Below are 21640 nucleotides of genomic sequence, written 5' to 3'. Positions count from 1 at the left end.
ATTGGACCATCGACGTATTTTTCCTCATCAATAGAACACTTGTTTTCGTTCCAACATCGATCGTCACGATCATTGCGCGGAAAGCACGTTCGTTGCATTCCGGCAACGTGTCGCGGATAAACAAATAATGATCTACGCTAATCCGATCGACATTCTAGAAAGACTGTTCGTCGTGGTTCGTATACTTCCGCTTTCTTCCAACTATTTATAAAACGACACGGAAATACGAGATACATAATCAGATACAGATAGATATGAATCGTATCAGGCATGAATGAAATATATTACAAAGCACGATTACAAACGTTCAAGCAGATCACGCTGCAAAACCATCTAAGCTATCGTTTGTTAAAACAAAATTTGTCAATTTTTAGATCGAGAAATGATTTTCGGAAAATTTTCAAAATTTTTGTATTTCTTTTCCTATTTCATTTATATTTATTTCTTAATTAAATACCGTATGAATTTCTGGCGACAGTAAATTATTAAATTTATTATTAGATAAAGATAAGATTAGATTTAATTTTGACTTTTTTGTTCTATCCAACTTTTTTTTAACTCTTTAATTAATTCATTTAGGTTCGACGCGTTTTTTTTTTTTTGAATACATTAAAATCAAATAAATTCCTAAATATATACGTTCCATTCTTCAGAAATTCATATGTCATAAATTCCCATAAACATCCCATAAACGTTTCGAATTTAATCGTTAAAATGTTAATTCGTTGATACGAAAATATAGCTTTATTCTCAGATAACTTGTAATCTTTAAAATTTATATTTCTTTTTTTCATTGTACAAAAATTATGTTATTTTTGCTTATCAAAATATCTTAATAATATATAACGGTATGTGATTCTATTTACCTTTATATAATATATTAACACGTATTAAAAATAATAATAAAAAATTAAAAAATAACTTTAAATGTATGAAATTATTTTATACAACCCAAATAATATTTTTCGATAAATTTTAAACAATTTTTTTATAACTTATGTCATTTCAAAAATACGTGTCCATTTTATAATTTATGCTACGTATATTTACTATACATGTTATAATTTTTCTATGTTATAAATTATAATATGAAGATATTCTAATAATAACAAATATAAATGTTTGATAAAGAAAAATTTTTATTTAATATTCAATATTTTATCATATTATATTATATATTTTGTAGTTTTAAAGAAAGTTTTCATTTAATATATAAAAAAAAATCGCTATGTATTGATAAGGATTCATATGTATTGTGCAAAATGTATATTTTCTATTTTGGTTATTAAGAAATATAAATATAAATATAATATTTAAAAATATTGGAAATTATCAAATAGAATATTTTCAAAATTAATATCGAAGATATAATCATCAAATATGAAATTGTAATATTTTATTTCAACCCTTGTTAGTATACGCACGTGGCTTGCGACACTAAGCTATTAAACTTGTTGTATATGTGCGTACGTATATACGTACGTATACAAATTAAATACACGATAAATATTGCGAATAAAACGTTAATCTATCTTCTATTAAATTGAAATAATGTTAATAAATATATTAATTAGTAAAAATATAATTTTAAAATATTACGAGTAATAAATTTCAATTGTTAATTGTTAATAATAAAAAACATTTTCATTTTGTTATATTCGAAATTCAAATTTTCAAATTATTAATTTATATTCAATACAAAACGTAACTGATGATTATAATATAATATTTGTAATATACGAATATGAAACGTTAAATTCGTCGTATATTAATTATTATGTACAAAAATATCGATTGAAATCATTAAATAGCATTACAATTAGCATTAAAGAGAAAATTTTGGATGAACAAACATGTTGTAGTGATTAGTTTCCGGAATCGATCGAAACGCTTATTTCGTTCGAATCAAAGTACAGACGTTCGTGCAAAATTTTTTTAACCAACATACAGATATTTAGGCATTCGCAAGCCGGTAAACTCTCAACTTGTTTGAAGCTGAGCGATCGTTACCGGCAGCAAGAAGAAAAGGGGTAAAAGCGCGTGTACAAGCGTCATCAATAGTTTGTCGCGTGTTGTGATTAAATGAATATCTCACCTGAAAGTCACAGTGGATAATTTCGGCGTCGTCTAGAAGTCGAATAGTGGCGCGATGCACCACCGTAACGTCACTTTTACTACCAAATTTCAACATTTCTGCCCTCAAGTCGCCACCCGAATTATCCCCCCGACCCTCATCGTCTCCTGCCCCACAGCACCACACACTGCCAGCTAATTATTTTCGATTCACGTTGTCGTTATCGTAAATAATTGTAATTGTCGCTGACACGCGACTTGTCAATAAATTTTCCGTCAAGTTGATACAACGCACGATGACACTACACAACGAACGACACATCACAGTAGTATGTAGAATACCAAACTTTCTGTCAACCGGTCTCGTCTTCTGACCTACAGTTACAACGATGCCATGTTTTCAACTCACGTAACAAACCCAATGTTGCCGTTCAGAGATACAGCAATTGTGTAATATGATTGGTCCATGACTCGATTGTAGCGGGTATTTTAAATATGAAATTTCAAATATCATCAATAAATTTTTCCAATTATATTTACAGATAGTACAATAAAAATGTGTTAATAAAAAAGCTCATTTTATTCACGTAGATACTAAATAACATCCTATCTCTCCGATAAAATAATTATTTTAAATTTAATTAAATAGATATTTTAAAATATTGCTTATACAAAAAGTTTACGTCACTGTAATATACAATCAAAAATATAAATTGGAAATTGTTCAAATTTAACATTTTCCTCAATTTTTATTTATTAAATTAAATGAAAAAATAAAATAAATACAAAAAGCTATATATATATAAAATATATCGTGTTTACATAATATTACAAGTTATAAATTTAATCTTTGCCAAAAAATACTAATATTAAATAAAAAAATTTTTTTAGAATTATATTCTTATCCTCGAATATTATTATTATCCAAGTAAATATTGCTTTCGTATAAAGTTATAAGAACAACCTACAGATGTCACTCAACGATGAATGACTTGTATATTAAAGTAGTAAATCGAAATATGGTGGGGGTAAACTAGGGGCATTGAACAAAGGTTGACTGCGTTGATCGAGGAGTCGGCGGCGCATTCACGACTCAAACATGGCAGCGGCTACTAGCGTTGTCGTGCTCGACAGGGGCAACAATACCACCTGCACGATTAATTTACACGGTGTGTGCGCGCGTACAGATTGATACAAACAACTAGATTTGCAAGTTTATGTCTATCAAGTTTTATTATAATTGTCGTAATGTAACGTGTAAACGCAGAATATTAATTCACACGTATATATACACACACACACACGTATCTTTAACGAATCATCTTTATCTCGAAAAACTATGTTCCACATCATCATGACGTGTTGCTAAAAGAAATTAAAAAAAAGAAATGATATCGTGAGAAAAAAGTTTAAAAAAAATATGCCATAATATATATATGTATATATGTATATATATTTTGACAATATATCGTTCCCAGATTTGTGTCGTATTTTTATATTTCGTTTAAGAAAAAAATAAAGTGTGTGCGCGCCTTTACTCAAGCCTAACCTCCAGTTTTTGTGCTGTTTTCATACGTTTATTTATAAATTCATACGTATCTATTTTTACGTAAATTGAATATTTACAATTTATCTAAAAATTTAATTGTGCTATTTTTTCTTTCTAATTATTATTATATATTTTTATGCATCAAATATATTTAAATATCTTTTAAAAAAAGTGTTAATTTAGTTATGACATTATTGTAAACACACCGTAGGTTTTCTTTAAATTTTCGAATATATTTATCTAGATGACAAGTGCGCGGCGGTAAAGTTCAATTTTATACGAAATAATATTAAGTAGAAGGTTATAATTTTTGCAAATAAAAAGCTGAATTCAAATTTTGACCAATATTTTCCATTTTCTAGGAGCTACCGTGGTATCCTGGAGAGTAAATAATCAAGAACAACTGTTTGTAAGGTAAGTTCATAATTTCAATAATATTTATATTGATAATTCTATAATTAATTACAACGAAACATGTGATTTCTCTTGAATAAACAATTTATAATATCGCTAAAATCGTTAAACTTTACGAATAACTTGTACGAATTCGTTCTTTTCTATATAATATATATTGGATCTCTATATTTATTTTATAAAAAACCTATTTGTAATAAGTAAAAATATCCATTATTCTTTTAAGTGATATTATTATTTGATATTGCATAATATAATTAATTGCATAATAGAAGGTTAAAAGATTTTATAGATTTGAATACGTTAATATCTTTGTTAAATATTTTTATTTTACGAATTGAAAAATATTGATTAATAACAATGTAATAATAATTTAATTAAATAATATATTTTAAAAATAATTAAATTAAATAAGTTGCTCTTAAATGTGAATATATAACAATTTGTATATATATTAATTTATATCGTAATAATAAACGATATACTACAATATTTATAATATTATTATAATACATATTCATAATAATATCAACTTAAAATCATTTTTTTCAAAGATATTTATATATCATTAAAAATAAATGATACGATGCAATTTTTTAATATATATGTCTTGTCGAGACATCAGTTAAATAATACAATTATTTAATTATAAATATATGCTTTCTTATTTAGCAATTCGATTAATTGGCAATTCAATAATATTTCGATTATAGTACTATGATGATTTTCATTTTATTAATATATTTTATTAATTAATTTGATACATTATAGCATCTAATTCGCTTATTTAAATTTAAACGTTATTATTTAAATTTAAACGATTAAAAATAAAATTAGTTTTTTTCATTGTTTAAAAAATGACACTTTTGTATCTTTTCATGATATGCAATCAAACTTTTTGACATAAAATAATCAATTAGACGTACAATTTGAATATATAATCTGTATATTTATTAATAAAAAATTTGATATAATTCTAAATTTTGATCTTAATAAAAATTAAAATCAAAATACAAATAAGACATATTTAACGATTAGAATTAGAAATTTAATAATCAGGATTAAAAACAAATTTAATAAAAAATAAAATATATAACATATTATGATATTACTATTACTAATCAAAAATAACAATAATTTTTTAAGTCTTGCATTTTTAAATGAGTTTCTTAAAAATTCCAAATTATTCTGATCATTTAGCAAAATTTTGTAAAAAATTGATAGAAAATTTGATATATATATATATATTTCACGTGAAGTAGAATGTTTTAAAAATATTGTAATATTGAAATATCTTTTTATATCTTAAAATTGATGTTAGTAAAAAATTAATATTTCTCATAAAATAAAAATACTGTAAGTTTATTACAAATTTCAATATTTTCTATTTTCTTTCTTTATTACGAACGAAAAAAGAATTATCACATAAAGTAAAAGAATTATATTTTAGCATTATATACAGAAATTATTAAATATTTGAAGTGAAAAAATTACATAATATGCAATAAAATTTCTTATTTATTATTTAACTAGTTCTAATTTCATAAATGTTTAAAAATGCTATTTTTATAATATATTATATGATTATATTTTTATATTTTAATAAATAAATAAATATCCGGATTATTACACATCTAATTCCTTAGTTTGTCAAAAAAATAAATTAATTTAAGTAACAAAAAAATAGAACATTTAAATTTAATAAGATTCGAGAACGTTTGTAACAAAATTCATAATTGTATTCTCTTTATTGATTTTATTGTTTAAGATACGCGTGAGATGCACGAGAACAACTATTTGCACTTAATTGTCATTGGTAGACATAACAATTTTCCTTTAAAACGTTTCAGCGCGGTACATCTGTACTTCGTTGCATAATGTTTTTGATATGCATACCAATATGTGTTTATCGATTTTAACGATTGAAAGTAATATTGAATCGAAGAAAAATAGCAGGAACAGCAGCAAGTAAGACATGCGTGCACACCTGCTGTGAAAGAGTCGCTTAAAAGCGCGGTGCCCGTGACGATCGCTTTAAAAGCAGCAGTCCGAGAGCAGACGATGAAAAAACTGACGAAGCGAAGGCAAGGGCGCTCTGGACCAGTATACATATACCTTTTACACGAAGTTCAGGGCCCCTCGCCAGTTGCTAGTCATCGGTTCTTCCGACTGTAAAGGTGCTGTTAGAACCTCTTTCATCAAATATATATTCTCATCAAATATAAATCAATTTTTGCATTAATAAATAAATCGAGAAAATAATAAATTAATTCTTGATTATGTTTCATATTTATATGTTATATATATGTTATATACTTGAAAAATTTAAATGCCGTAAAAGCTTCTATAACACAAAGAAATTCAACAAGCATGCTGGTAATTTACTCCAATTTTCATGGAAATAGCTATAAAGTTACATGGGTATGTCCGGTTTGATATGAATCTCTTTGTATAAGACGTGCCTGAGAAATTCACCATTATAATCGTGTATTTTTATACACGTTTGAATCTATGTATATATATTTTTTTATTCTATATTATTTTATCTATTTTATTATTAGTATTACGTTAATATTTTGTTTGAAATTTATAAATTTGTTATTATTTATTTATTTAAATATTGGTGAAAATATAAATTGATTTAAAAATTAAAAAAATTAAAAAACTTTGGAAAATTAACTCTTACTAGAATGTAAGAGTAATTTAATAAAATACATATAAAGATATTATGGATAATCTTACTTAGGAATAGTAATATCAAATTTTTTATTAATTTAATATATTTTTAATTAATTAATTCTTAACTTGTTTAAGTTAAGAAAATAGAAAAAAATGATTTCATAATTTTTATTAATTATACTTATTCTACTCGATATAATAATGGATATAAAAAAGAATATATATATATATTAGAATATTATTTGATAAAAAGATTTAATTTCTCAATTTATTAAATAAAAGAAAACAAATCTTTACAATTTTTATGAAAGTTGTGATGGTAAATTTTAATTTTATTTATATATTTAAATAATTTTATAATTCTTTTATTTTTGAGATATATTTCTAATACAATATAAAATATTATATTAGATAATTTAACTGTTTCTTTACTGTTTGTTTTCTATATATGACAAATATTGTTTATTTTGATCTCAAATTTATACTTCAGGCATTTAAATACCGTATACATACATATGTCTATACGTTACAGTTAATCTCTATTTACTATCATAAACAGAGATTAATTTAAATATTTGTAAGGAAAATCTAAGTAAATAATTAATAATTTAAACAGTTTAAGTAAAACGAATAATTTTTATAATCTGGATTGATAAAAATATGAATCTTTAATTAGATTAATTAATCTAAAATTATATATCAAATTATATATACATACATATATTTATAATATATATAAAATATATAAAATAAGATATAAATATTTATTCATAATGCTCATTGATCAAATTAAAAGAGATATAATTATAATACTTAAAAAGCAAATAATATATACATATATTCAAATAATATTTATTGAACATTATATAAAATATTATTTGATAACATGATTATTTAATTTTTTATTTTAAACTTATTCATTGAAATCATTATTTTTCATAAAAAATATTTTCGTAATAAATATATAAACAATATCAAACATAATTTCAATCCAATTGAATAATTTATTTTATTTTTTTTATTTTTATCTTCATTTAATCAGATTTTCTTTTATGATAAACTATATATTATATAGTTTATTATAAATATATATAGTATTATAAATTTTAAATGTGACGATTGAATCGATTCAAGTAAAACTAGATAAGGAAAAATTAATTTTATCTGAAACTTTTATCAAATATCAATACAGAGTATTTCTATAATCGTATACGAAATAGAAATAGATACAAAAAGTAATTACTTTTTTCAAGAAAGAATAAGTTGGAAGTATAGAATAAAATCTTTACGTATGAAGCTTTATTCTCAAGAAAATAGAATTTTACAATTTGTTAAATATTTATAACATGTATCAACTGTAAATTTCAAATTTCGATTTCTATTCCTGTTCATGTTTGTACTCATAAACATGAGCAATGTTATTATTTCCTTATTAATTGTCATTGTCTCATTTATATTTATACTTGAAAAATTTTTAAATTTAATCTTCTTAAAAACGAAACTTATTTTATATCAACTTATTTTTTCATGAGAAATTATGCTCTGTCCAGTTGTATTATAAATAACACTTTATATAAATATAATATATAGATATTTATTTTTTTCTTTCTCTTTTAAATGAAAGTATCTAAATATATATTCCGTATCAACATGGATATTTAATTTAAATCTCTTTCTTTTTTCTTAAATGAAATGTAGATTATTTATGCTTAATTAGAAAATTACAAAAAAAAATACAAAATATAGAGAAGAAATAATACTAGAGAAATGTATTTTTTGCTAGTGAAAATTAAATGGCAAAAAAAGATTTTGTATCAAAAATTTTAATTGAATCTACAATTTATAATTAAAGTTATTCATTGAAAAAATTATTTCACATGAAAACAGGATTTTTTGAAAATATCTATTTTTGAAAGTAATCCAGTTTTATCCTATGAATGTGAATAAGATTATACATCTATTAAGAAACGTGTATATTATATATATTATTATTTTAAAATTAATAATGAGAACTATTTTAATTTTTAATTTTAGCAAATATTAATTTCTTTAATTAAGAAATATAAACTTATTTATATTATTTTTAACTTACATGTAAATTTATTGTAATTTATTTAATAAACAAGAGTTACAAATAAACCTCTTGTCGCTCTATTCTCAATATTTATACAAATATTACAAGTTTACACACACACACACACACACGTAATGTAAACGGTTCCTCAATTTTAATCCACAAAAATAATTTATTGAAAATTAAATTGTTATATATTTATTTTTATATTTTATATTATTTATGTATTTATTTCAACATAATATATACGTATGTATAAACGTTTACAATTAACAATTTTTTAACAAAATTCAATTATTTATATAAAGTTTAATAAAATTCCAATTTATATTTCTATATACCAATTTTTACATTTTGGATTTTAGAATCGATTTTCCAAGATATCTCACAAATATATTAATCTATATATTTATCTTAAATTATATTTTAATAAATTTGATTATATTGGATTTATTAATATATAACATTGCAAATAAAATTAATTATTAAAAAAAAATGCAGTTAAATCATATTTAGTACAAATTATCAAATCAATTAATTTTTCAATTTATTATTTACATATTTCATCGTAATATTATATTCAATATATAATAATATATATAATAAAAAATGAAAAAAAGAAAAATGCTTATTCTATATAATTTTAAGTTCTAGAAATAATCAAATACATTGCAATATTATTAAATTAAGATAATAAATATTATATAGTTGGATTCATATAGTTTGAAGACAATTTTTTCGTAATAAATTGAATCATTGAATATGTAAAAATAATAATATTATATATAAGAATAATGATAAATAGAAATAAAATAAAAATAAATATAAAGTTCATTTCATCAAGAAAAAATAATTTTTAATATTAATTGAATTGCTTAAAACATATCATACAAAAAAGAGAATATCAAATACAATAATTTTTATAAAAAATTGTTATTTTCAACTAAGTTTATTAAGTATTCAATTATATTTTGAATGTTAATTTTTATTATTATTTAATTTATCGTTATTATTATGAAAACTATATGTATTAAGTAAGTAAGTAAATTTAAATTTCAACTAACTACAACAAATATTTTAATACATTAAAAGCGAACCAATTAAATTATAATAAATATTATATCTTTTTTTAAAATTGCAAATCATTGAATATTGAAATCACTGAAACAATATTTTTTAGTTCGAGATAACTATTCAAGATTTATTATTTCAATATTAAACAATTATTTTTATATTTATTTACTATTAAAAATTTATTAATGTCTAATATTATCATCAAAATATTGCTTATTTGCATTTTATTATTCCATACCGACTACTCAATTAAAACCACATTTCTATCAAATAATAAATAATAAATAATTTATAATTTATTATTGATATTAATATTAAATGCTAGTGGATTTTTAAATAATAAATTTAAATAATAAAATTTAGAAAACGTAAATATGGATAACATAAATATGCGCACACAAACAAAAGAAAATGAAGAAATTAAGAATTTATAATTTTGAATACAATTATTATATTCTATATAATTATACAAAATTATTACTACTTTAATTAAAATAAAATTTCCAATTATGAACATTGTTTCACACTATTCCTAAAAAAAAATTGTTGAGTAAATGCAACAATGTTTAATATATTTAATATAATTTTTAAAATGTTATAATAAGTATAAATATCAATATGGAAATATTAAAATCAATTTAGTATAAAATAATAATAAATAAAAATAATAAATAATTTAACTTTTTTGTAAAAGAGAAAAAACAAAAACAAAATGATAGTTGGAACAAAATTTAGCTGATAGAAATCTGGAAAAAAATATTGATTATTATTATACATGTTTTTATTCTTTTTATTCTATTTTTATTCTGTTTTTATTCTCTATAAAAAAAATAAACATTATTTTTTAAATGCTTAATATTTTGTAATATTTTCACGTATGTCATGTATGATTACCTTTATTCATATCATTGAAATTATTAATCCAAATTAATCTAAATTATCCAATCATTGTTTCTCTTTTCTTGAAAATAAATAAAAGTTGAAATTTCTTTTTGCAATTATTTTATATTAAATCGATATAACATTCCAATGTATTTTATATTTATAATATTTTATGTCTCAAAAAACTAAGGTATCTTTAAAAAATTTCATTTTATTATTTTTCGAAAACTCTATTAATTGTAATATTTGAGATTATATTCATTAATATTTCATTAATAAAATATTTTTAAGAATAATTTAAAAGTATTTATATTTCGATTTATTTTTTTCCATTAATTATTATTCACAAATTATTGTTTACTAATTTCTATACTATTAATTATTATTATGTATTTATAATACACATTTATAAAATAATTGAAAACTATTGTATATAATTATTTAATATTATTGAAAAGATAGTTACATAAGATTTGATGATGAAATTTTCAGAATACTTGCTTTTTTGTTAAAGTTATATTATTATATAATGTTATGTATATTCTCTTTATTGTTTAATTTTTCTTTTATTAGCACTTAAAGAAAGAACAATTATCAATTGTTTCAATTTCTTAAGTATTAAGGAGTAAGTTTCTGAAGTATTTGAAATCTGTATTAAACTGTTATGTTCAAAAATTGCAATTTTCTTCAGATATGTTATAAAATATAAAATATTAGAGATACGAACTTTTCAAATTTGTTTTCTTGAGTAATTAAAATATGAAAACTGAGTATATATTTGTTTATGATACCGAAACAAAAAAATAAAATGAAATAGAAGGGAAATATGGAATTTGGTATTTTGTCAAAAAAAAAAAAAGAGTGAAAATATCAAAGTAGCAAGCAAATCAAATATTCAATTGAATTTCATTTTGAATTTTACGTAATAGTATCCTCCTTCTTATTAAGCTCTTATAAAAAAAATCCTTAATTTTAAAATCGATCATGATCACGACACTTTATATTCGCTTGTTTATCTTCTTTAATTTTTTCTTTTTTTCATTTCTTTTTCATAAAAGAGAGTCTTTCTAATAAAAATAAAAATTAATGATCGAATGTTGAAAAGAAATTACAAATTATGCATTGGTATGGTCTTTTTATTTCAATTAATGAAGTGGTAATAAATATTTGATAATGATAATGAGTTTGAGTGAAGTGAAATTTTTAAACGAGTTGTTTTGAAACTTTATTCTTCGTATTGCATATTGTATTTCTGGCTTGATATCATATCTGGCAATATATCATAATGCATGTTAATGACGAAATTGAGATAAGTTTAGATAAGCTAATTTTAACAAATAGAAGTCATCTCATTTTTTATTTTAATAAATGAATTATTGTTTGTATTATATTGTCAATTAGTATCGTGTTTCTTTTTTTTAAATATTCTACAAATATATATGAGTTAAAAGCATTGTTTCAATTTATATTTCAAGTAATAATTTTTTATTTCAGAAATTCTAATTTTCTTGTTATGAAATATTTGGTCATGATATAATCAAAATAATTTAATAATTTTTCTATTATTTATTATTTTATTATCTAATATTAAATTATTATGTAATATTGAAAATAATTCCACATAAAAAAAATAATTCTATAGATTTGTCAATCAAAAAGTATATGACCAATTTTTATTTTCTTAAACTTAAATTTTATAACTTTATAAATTCTTAAATATATATAGTTAATTTTCATGCGTTTCTTTTAGAAAGTGAAACAGGGATTTAATTAGAAATTTCAAATCTTAAGATAACAAACAAATTTTTTTCATAATTCATAAAAATAAAAAAATGATAAATAATAGAGAGTAAAAAATAAACAATTTTCTGAAACATTATTCGAATATTGAAATCAGGTCTTTTTATTGGTATTAGAAGTTCGAAGAGCAAATAAATATATTATGAATATAATTTATGACTATTCATATTAATTATTGATAGGTAAATACTTACTTCTTTAAAAATTATTTTTAATATCAGACAACATTTCAGATTGCTTCTCTTTTTTAATTCTTAAAATGTTACTTTTTCTTTTACACTCAATTTTGAAAAAAAAAATTATAAAAGTCAAATAATGATGAAAAAGGAAGTAAGGACCAATCTTAATCTTAATATATAATTTTTAGATATGCTATCACTTGCAATCAATAGATCACTTTATTGAATCTCTATGAACAATATTATAACATAATAATAATACATAATAATTAAAGAAATCTCCTATATATCCTATAATCATCCTAAATTAATCATTTCTATTAAATTTAAACGTTTCAAATATATTTAAAAAAATTTAGAAATCACGAATTTTTCTTTGCAACATGATTGAATAAATTAAAAATTCTAAGCTATAATATATCTTATTTTCATTCTACAATTACAAATTTCGAAGTTTTATAATCCATGCACTTGAAATTGATATATATTCTCTTTACGATAAGTGCACACGATCCAATGCGAGATAAGATAAATAATTTTAAATCAAAGATATTGAGCAGTAACAAAAATCGAAAGAATGATGATTATTTTGAATGATGATTTTATATATAGCTTAAATTTTGAAACTTGAGTAATGTGAGCTTCACAATGCTATGTAGACAGAAAATAATATCATGGAGTCTCCGGAGCAGAATCCAGTCGAATGGGAATGTTGTAGAATGTCGGCAAAAACCGCAGACCTCGAGATCATTAGTCTACAACCAAGCTTATAACCCAACGTGGTATTATACCGGGTGAAGTAAAATTCGAGTAAATTGTCTCAGTCAGATTAAATTATTTCACTTAAATCAGAAAATTTCGTTAATTTAGAAAATAAAAGAGTATTTTCATTTTCACTCGTATGCAAGTAATTTCATAAGTTCAAAAAAAAATAACATAAAATAAAGTTTGGCATTATATTTTATTTTTTGTTATTATTTGCAAAGAAATTTGGAATATTTATCGAAGAAAAGTGCAATGGTTAACACATGCTATGTATTATGATAAATTGAAAGCAAATTGTAATCATTTTTAATTAAATCTCATGATAGAAACGTGCAATATTATTTCTGATAAAAAGTAGTTCCATTAATAGTTTCTTTTTCTTTATTATTTTTATTTAGAATAACGTTAGAAAGTCAATTATTTGAAACTTTGATAAACTCTTATGTATTATGTATTATATTATGTTTTATATTTATGTATTTATATATATCTGGTTTGAATAATATTTTTATAACATTTTTTAAATAGAAAAAATAAATAAGTAGTTATCCAAAGTATTATTTTTTTTAATATATCTTTATATTTATTTTACAAGGAATATTTTGTAAAATATAATGTTCAATAATACATTACTTTTTCTACACTAAAACAAATAAATTGATATATGCAAATTTATTCAAATATTGTAACATCGAATGTTATTAAGAAACATAACATTATAGCATTCTACATTCTACAACGTAAACGCAATATGTATCTATTTATTATTAAAAAAAAAAACAGAATATTTATATTAAACAAAGTATATTGTAATAAAAAACTTATTTGCATATGTATATTATATTTCTTTATATGCGCCATTTTTCTTTATGCAGCTGGAGCACGCCTAGATATTAGGTTTTTTATATTCTATGCATACAAGTCGGTTGCTTGCGTAATAAATCAATTTATTACACTTGACCTCAAATTTTCACCATCTTTGAAATATTGCAAATGATGCTTAATGATATCCTTTAATTGAACATTTAAAAAAAAATGTGTATTAAATAATTAAAGATGATATTGACATATTAATATAGTAATATTATTTGTCTAAATAATCTTAAAAAATTACTTGTAATCTTTTATAATTACTTATAATTACTTTCATAGTGATCAATAATTCGATAATAACATGTTAATAAAAAATTGAATACGAAGGTAAAATTTTTTCTACTATAGTCATTAATGAACAATTATGCTCTACGCAATTTCTACAAATTTTGATAGAATTGAATCTATTATTATTTTAAAAAAAAATTAATCTGAAATGTTAAAACATTTTTTAATATTGCCATTATTAGTTCAAGGAAAGATTGAAAAAAATAAATAAAAATTACAAAGTGTAATCAATTGAAAAATTTCAGTACTTAGCATGAAAATTTGAAATTAAGTGTAAGAAATAATTTAGTTGCAAACTGATCTCTACTATTATATTAATTATAAATAATAAAAATTACACGTATGTATGAAATATTAATGTAATTATAATAATCTTTGAAAATCTTTGAAAAGTCGATTTTAAAGGCCAAAATAAATATTAAAATTGATACATAATCAATTGAAACTTATGTGAATATTTATTTTTAAATATATAGAAAAATTTGCAGAATGCATTTGACATGCAAAAAGACTCAAAAATATATATATGTAAATATTATGATATTTAAGAAATGAAAAAGATTTATTTAAATTAAATTTTTTTAATTATATTCATTAAAAAATCTATAATTTATTTATAAACTAATTAAAGTTTGCTTTAGACGAAGCAAGATAGAAGTAGAATAAGACCATTCTATCTCAGTTATACTACTGTCATACTCTCACATTCTTTCCTTACTTTTAACGCGTATTTAAATTGCTTGTAACTTAATAAATAAATTTCAAGTTACATTTGGCTTTTAAAATTGATTTATAAAATTATATATAAATACAATATCCTATATACATGTTTTTTAATCACTTTTACAATATATTTTCTATTACTATTCACTTTAATTTATTCTATATAATGATTAATTAATTCTTCTATAATTCGATTATCTTTAATGTGCTTCATATATCATTTGTAATTTTAATTACAATTTGCTTATTAAATACAGAATATCTCAAAATAAATCAAAAAGGAAAAATAAAAATTTTTTAATTTTTTTAATTTTTAATAATTTTAAATATTTATGTTCAATAATTCTTCGGTTATTATTTTCATTTGTTAAATTTTTTTACTTTTATTTTTTATTCGATTATTTTATAAAAAAAAACAAAATCAATATATATTATCTGCATTACAATATACATTATATTATAATGAAGCAAATTATACTTATTCGTCGTTTCTAGAGGCAATTATTTATTATTTATTCCATATTACGTGAAAAGTACAAAGTTAAAAATACAAAATCAATGAAAATTACTTTTCTAAGTTTAAAATTGTTTTTACTTTTTATCAATTAATGCGATATAAATGTGATATAAATGTTCACTATGAATAAATATGATTCAAGATATTTGGTTAGTTATAATAAAAAGTAAAATATTTGAAAAAAGTTTAAAATTCCAATATCGAAAAAGACAACAAGATATAACGGTATCATTGTTGAAGAATTCTTGAAGAATTTGCTCATTCACAGCCTACTCGTCCATTTAGTCTAACTTGTGCAGTTGTAATCCAAAGAAAACCGACATATCATTCGTTGTACTATTCTTTCTCTCCATTGCCTACATACGCGTGAGTTAAATCACTCCCTCACTTTAATCCATTAATTATTCATTTAAAGCACTTTAATAATCTAATAATTTGAATTATTCAATTCAAAAATTCTATTCAATATTTCATTATGAAAATTAATTTAGAATGAATAAATGTATAAATGTTAATTTCAATCGCAATATAGATTTTTATAATCAAATCAGTGTTATGCTTATAATCGCATTTAATATTACGATACATTTTATATCCATTTATGTATTCTTTGATAATCGTGCACATATCGTATGTATATCAACTATTAATGGATATAACAAAATGAGTAAAATTCCTTGCTTTTAAAAGAAAAAGAATAATATAAAATATAAAATTCAATTAATTTTAATTTCTCTTTTTTTAAATATAATAATAATATAAAACGTACAATTGAAATCGAAATAAGATATATAATAGATATATACATAGTATTAATATATCATGGGAATCTTTAGAGAGTTGATTCTTTTAAAGGCCAAATAAAAAAAAATTAATATAAAATATCGGTTGAAGCTTATTTTTTAAATTATTTAAATTTGAATGAACCAAAAAAATCAGACAATTCTATTTTCTTTTCATCAACGAAAATTTTCTTTTAATCATGAATCGCGAGTATGAATCTTGCTTATAATTTAATAAATTTTAATCGGTATTTTTATGTATTTTTATATAATTCTTTGCATTTTTATTTTAACTCATATATTTCAAAGATATATTAACATGCTGTATATGTAAAATTTATAAAAAAAAAATAAGTTTATAAAATAAATAAACCTTTTCGATTTTCTTTTTACAAATTTACCGATTATTTTTGCAACGTTGTTATTTAATGCTCTTGTTCTCTTTTGCCCACTTAATTTTTCTTCTGGTATCGTATATAATTTCTTAAACATGCTCTAAAAATCTTTTTGCTGATAAATCTGAAATAATAATGGCAAATAAAATAATTTTAACATATAAGAATGTTAAGAAATTCTTCTCTGGTAATTTTATATACTTTTGCGATATTGTATCCTGTATTATATTATATTTATATTTTTTATATTTTTTTTTTCTAAAAATCATAAAAATTGTTCCAATTCGTTATGCGTAATATTTATCCATAGATATTATTTTCATAAATATTTTTCAATTTTTCTATGTAATTTTTTTTCCAAATCTTCCAGACTTAAATCACGAAATATTTTAAAATTTTCAATATTGCAAGTATATTTATTCAGAAAAAATTGTAATATATTTCAATCAGTATTCTCGTGTTTCTTGTAATATTTCATAACATATACAGTTATATTAGAAAAAAAATAATCACGCGAATGAAAAATATTTTTCTTAAATAAACCGTAATAATAACATTCTCACGTGATATAAGATTCAATCTATCTTTACAATAATTCGTAATCTGTCACTCGCTAATTTGAGAGTATTCGATAGATTTTCAATGAAAAAACTTTGATGTGATGTTTTTCTTTTTATTTTTTTTTTTTTTATTTATCATTAATATTACATTTCATTCTACGTATATAATCGTTATATATTACAATCTGACATTTTTCTCGATTTTGTATTTAATATTAAAATAGATGTAAATACAAAATAGACATTTAATTAATTATTTCATTTGGATCAAAATGTTTATATCAAAATATTAATATAATATTAATGATATTGCAAATAATATAATTTTCACAATAAAAAAATATTTATTTTTGAAATATTTGTTGAAAATTTTGAATTTTTTAAGAAATTAGCAATTACAAAATTTAAAAAATCTAATCTAATCAGTATGTATCGTTCATATTTAGTCGAATTAATATCATGAACTGATACGCATAATATTATTACAATAATATATGAAAAAATTTTAGATATGTTGATATACAGAGTAATTATGCAACAAATTTTATCTTTTCTTTTTTTGTTGAAATTAGAAAAAAAATGAATAGAAAAGAAAAAAAAGATGAGTTCGAGGTAAACTACATATTTATGATCATATTTTTTCTGCATATTCATTGCAAATCCATTAATTTTTATAAAAACCTTCTCTTATTTTGCATATATTACACATTGAATCTTGTTATCATTCTACGTAAAAAGATATTAAGATAACATAGTAGTTTATTACATACTTAGAACATTCTAATGAAATTTTATTGAGATTAGAATAAATTCTAATGAATCATATCTACATGTTTTATAATGAATATTTTTTACTCTTTTTTATAATGTTCAAATATAAAATTGATTGCAGTCATTATACAATACATAATAATATATAAATAATTAATAATAAATGTTTTAATAAATACTTCAGTGCTCGTTAATGTGACCATTATGTTCGTCTGATTTGAACTCTTTAAATCTTTTTTTCTCAATGTTATTTAAAAAATGAAATATATTTTAAATCTCGTGAAAGTTATAAAAAAGTAAATTTTAAATAGGATTAAATTGCATAATAATAATCGAAAATTAAAAATTAATTTAAAGACAAATCATTAAATTATTCATTTTTTTTCTTTTAAAATTTTTTCTTAATTTCAACAAGAAAGGAAAGAAAATAATTTGTTAATAGTTACATAAATCATTTTATATACATCTAAAATTAATGTCTATATATTATATCTGTTCCTTATATTTAAAATAACTTCTATCTAATTAAACTCTCATATTTAAAATTAAAAAAATATTACAAAAAAAAAGAAAAAAATCTATTTGTCTATCTTTTTTGTATATTATAATTATATATATATTATGTACGTAATTTCAAAAAAATAATATCTAATTGTAAATAAAAACTTAATAATAATGATAATATAATATATAAAAATAGTTTAAATTGTTTTTGATATATATCTTGTTTTCAAATCAATCTTAATATTTAATATAAAAATATATTTCTATTATATGCAGATGTTGACATAATTATTTATAATTTTTATTTATAATATTAAAGAAAAAGAAATAAAAAGAAGGAGGGAACATCTAAAAATTTAATTTTTATATTTAAAGAATTATAGAATATTTTTTATAAAATAAATTTTATACATTTCATTATAAAGAAATATTTACAATTTGTAGATCATGTTACATTAAATATTAATATACCTAAATCATTTTGCATATGCAACGCATATGGATAACGAATAATTTAAAATATTGCATACAAATATACTTATTTCATACACTGATTTGTATTAATATGAATATTTATGTTTTATTTATATTAAAAAATAAAAATAAATAATGCAAATCGCTCGATAGTTTTGGGTAATTTATTGCTCGAAGAAATAATAATTTATAATAAATATATGTGTTAAAAGATTTCTATTAATTAATTTTTTCTAATTCGATTAACAATTATTTTCAAGTAAGATTATAAAGTACTTATAATTCGCAAAAAAACATTATAATTACATCTAATAACAGTATATAAATCTATAATAAAGTAAAATATTATAGATAAATTTCGAATTTTAATATTTATAATTAATTAGATATTTAAAGATATATTTCTATCGAATATTTTTTATCAATAATATCATCTAAATTAATTTATACACACACACACACACACACACACAAATAATTTTAAAAATAATTAATATTAAATAAAAATATTAAATATTGATAAAATTTTTAATATATTTTTATATAATTTATATTCTTTAAAATTATAATTTCTTTTCTATTTCTATGTATTCATATAATATAATATATTATTTAATTATTATTATTATTATTATTATTATTATAATTATTTAATTATTATTATATTAAAATCTATAAATACATAAATTAAAGCTTAATGTGAAAAAATTAAATAATGACATGAACAGATACTAAAAATCAGATAGAAACATATGTAATTAATATATGTAACGTATTATCTATAGCGATTATTGAATTGTTGATAAATTAAATATAATAAATCATTATAAATAATATGTGTTAGTTACAATTTACTCTCGTAAATCTTTATCAGAAATTTTAACACTTTCTATATATTATATTTAAATTAATTTTACTATTTTCTCATTCAAATTTATAAACAATTTTTTACAAATAAATCGACAATAAAATATAGTAATAGTTTGCATGCCATATCTACTAATAAAATATGTTAATTATCTATGTACGTATATTTTATGTTCATATTTTAAAAAATATTAATAGTTTCTTGATTTTTATTCATGGATATCTATAAAAATTGTATACAAATATTTACATAAGTAATCAAAAATCGTGATTCCAAATAGAAACTTTTACATATACATACATAAAAATATTTTATGTATCTTTAATATTCAATTTAAATATTATATTAAAACTATTAATATTAATTTTCATTTTATTATCTAATTTTCATTTCGATTTAAATAAGTTATTTTCATAAAAAGAAAGATTTTGTAAATAACTCAACTTTATTTTTCAAGAGGTATATTAAAAATTATATTCTTATTCGAAAAGTATAAATTTTTCCTTCATTTGCATATCTGCAGATATGATATCAATAATTAGTATTATATTATGAGATAAGATAAAATATTTGCAGACAAACATGAATATTACGAATATTACAAATCAATGACATTTTCAATGATATTTTTATTTCATAATAATGTAATATTATTTTTTATTTCTTCTAAGCATTTAATAAATTCTTAAAATTACCATTAATAAATTTAATAAATTCTTCAAATATTTATTTATTATATAATTTATTAACAATTTTTATCGAATAATAAAAGTATTGAGTTCGAGAAGATGTTTCTTTATTTCGAATCAAACAATAAATGAAGAAATTCAAAATATATTTAAAATTGTTCAAAATATCAAATTAATCATATTTTAAATCAATATTAAGCATCGATAATAAGAATTAATAAAAATTAACTCTTAATTGATATGTTCAACTTTATTCATTCTATTTATTAAACTATCATCGACATTTATTTTGCAATATAACTTAATATAACGTAAGTTAGGTATATAATTAATAAAAATAATAAAATTGATAAAATAAAATGTACACGTATTATTTATTAAATAAAATATTAATTTTATTAAAAATATAACCATATTTGTTTTAATTTTATTACGAATTTTTCAAATTATTAATATATTTCCTTATTAATTATTGAGTTATGAAAATATGTTTACATCATATAAAAATTTTTCAAATCATTTAAATAATATGATTTTACTTTCATCACGACTTGCATAATACTGATAAATTATTAATATAGAAGATACTTTTTATAATATTATAACATAATAATTATCGATAAACTTTTATTCCATGCAAAATGATAAAACATCTTATTATGATTTCTTTTGTATCAAATAATGAATGATTTTCTCAAAAGCTAATT

The 21640-nt window shown here is 20.1% G+C and overlaps 2 protein-coding genes across 7 annotated transcripts in view; one reads left to right on the top strand and one right to left on the bottom strand.

Moving 5' to 3' along the window:
* The window catches only part of LOC107999599 (FERM domain-containing protein 5), a 52496-nt gene extending 50021 nt beyond the window's left edge, over positions 1-2475 (bottom strand). For 2 of the 5 annotated variants that reach the window (XM_017059537.3, XM_017059538.3), the window contains exon 1: positions 2096-2472. In XM_017059537.3, coding sequence (XP_016915026.1) covers positions 2096-2191 — 96 coding nt within the window. In that variant the 5' untranslated portion in view covers positions 2192-2472. Of the gene's footprint in view, positions 1-2095 lie in introns of all 5 variants that reach the window. The other 3 variants (XM_017059539.3, XM_017059540.3, XM_062071999.1) reach the window with 2 other exon arrangements.
* Positions 2476-3101: 626 nt separating this feature from the next.
* LOC107999610 (uncharacterized) overlaps positions 3102-21640 on the top strand; it is a 30564-nt gene continuing 12025 nt past the window's right edge. For both annotated transcript variants that reach the window (XM_017059555.3, XM_062072000.1), the window contains exons 1-2: positions 3102-3242; positions 3985-4036. In XM_017059555.3, coding sequence (XP_016915044.1) covers positions 3173-3242; positions 3985-4036 — 122 coding nt within the window. In that variant the 5' untranslated portion in view covers positions 3102-3172. The remainder of the gene's footprint in view (positions 3243-3984; positions 4037-21640) is intronic.

This window comes from Apis cerana, linkage group LG2 (genome assembly GCF_029169275.1).
Source record: "Apis cerana isolate GH-2021 linkage group LG2, AcerK_1.0, whole genome shotgun sequence".
In the NCBI taxonomy this organism is placed as follows: domain Eukaryota; kingdom Metazoa; phylum Arthropoda; class Insecta; order Hymenoptera; family Apidae; genus Apis; species Apis cerana.
Note: the sequence above shows the minus strand (reverse complement) of the source record. Positions and strands in the feature narration are given on the sequence as shown.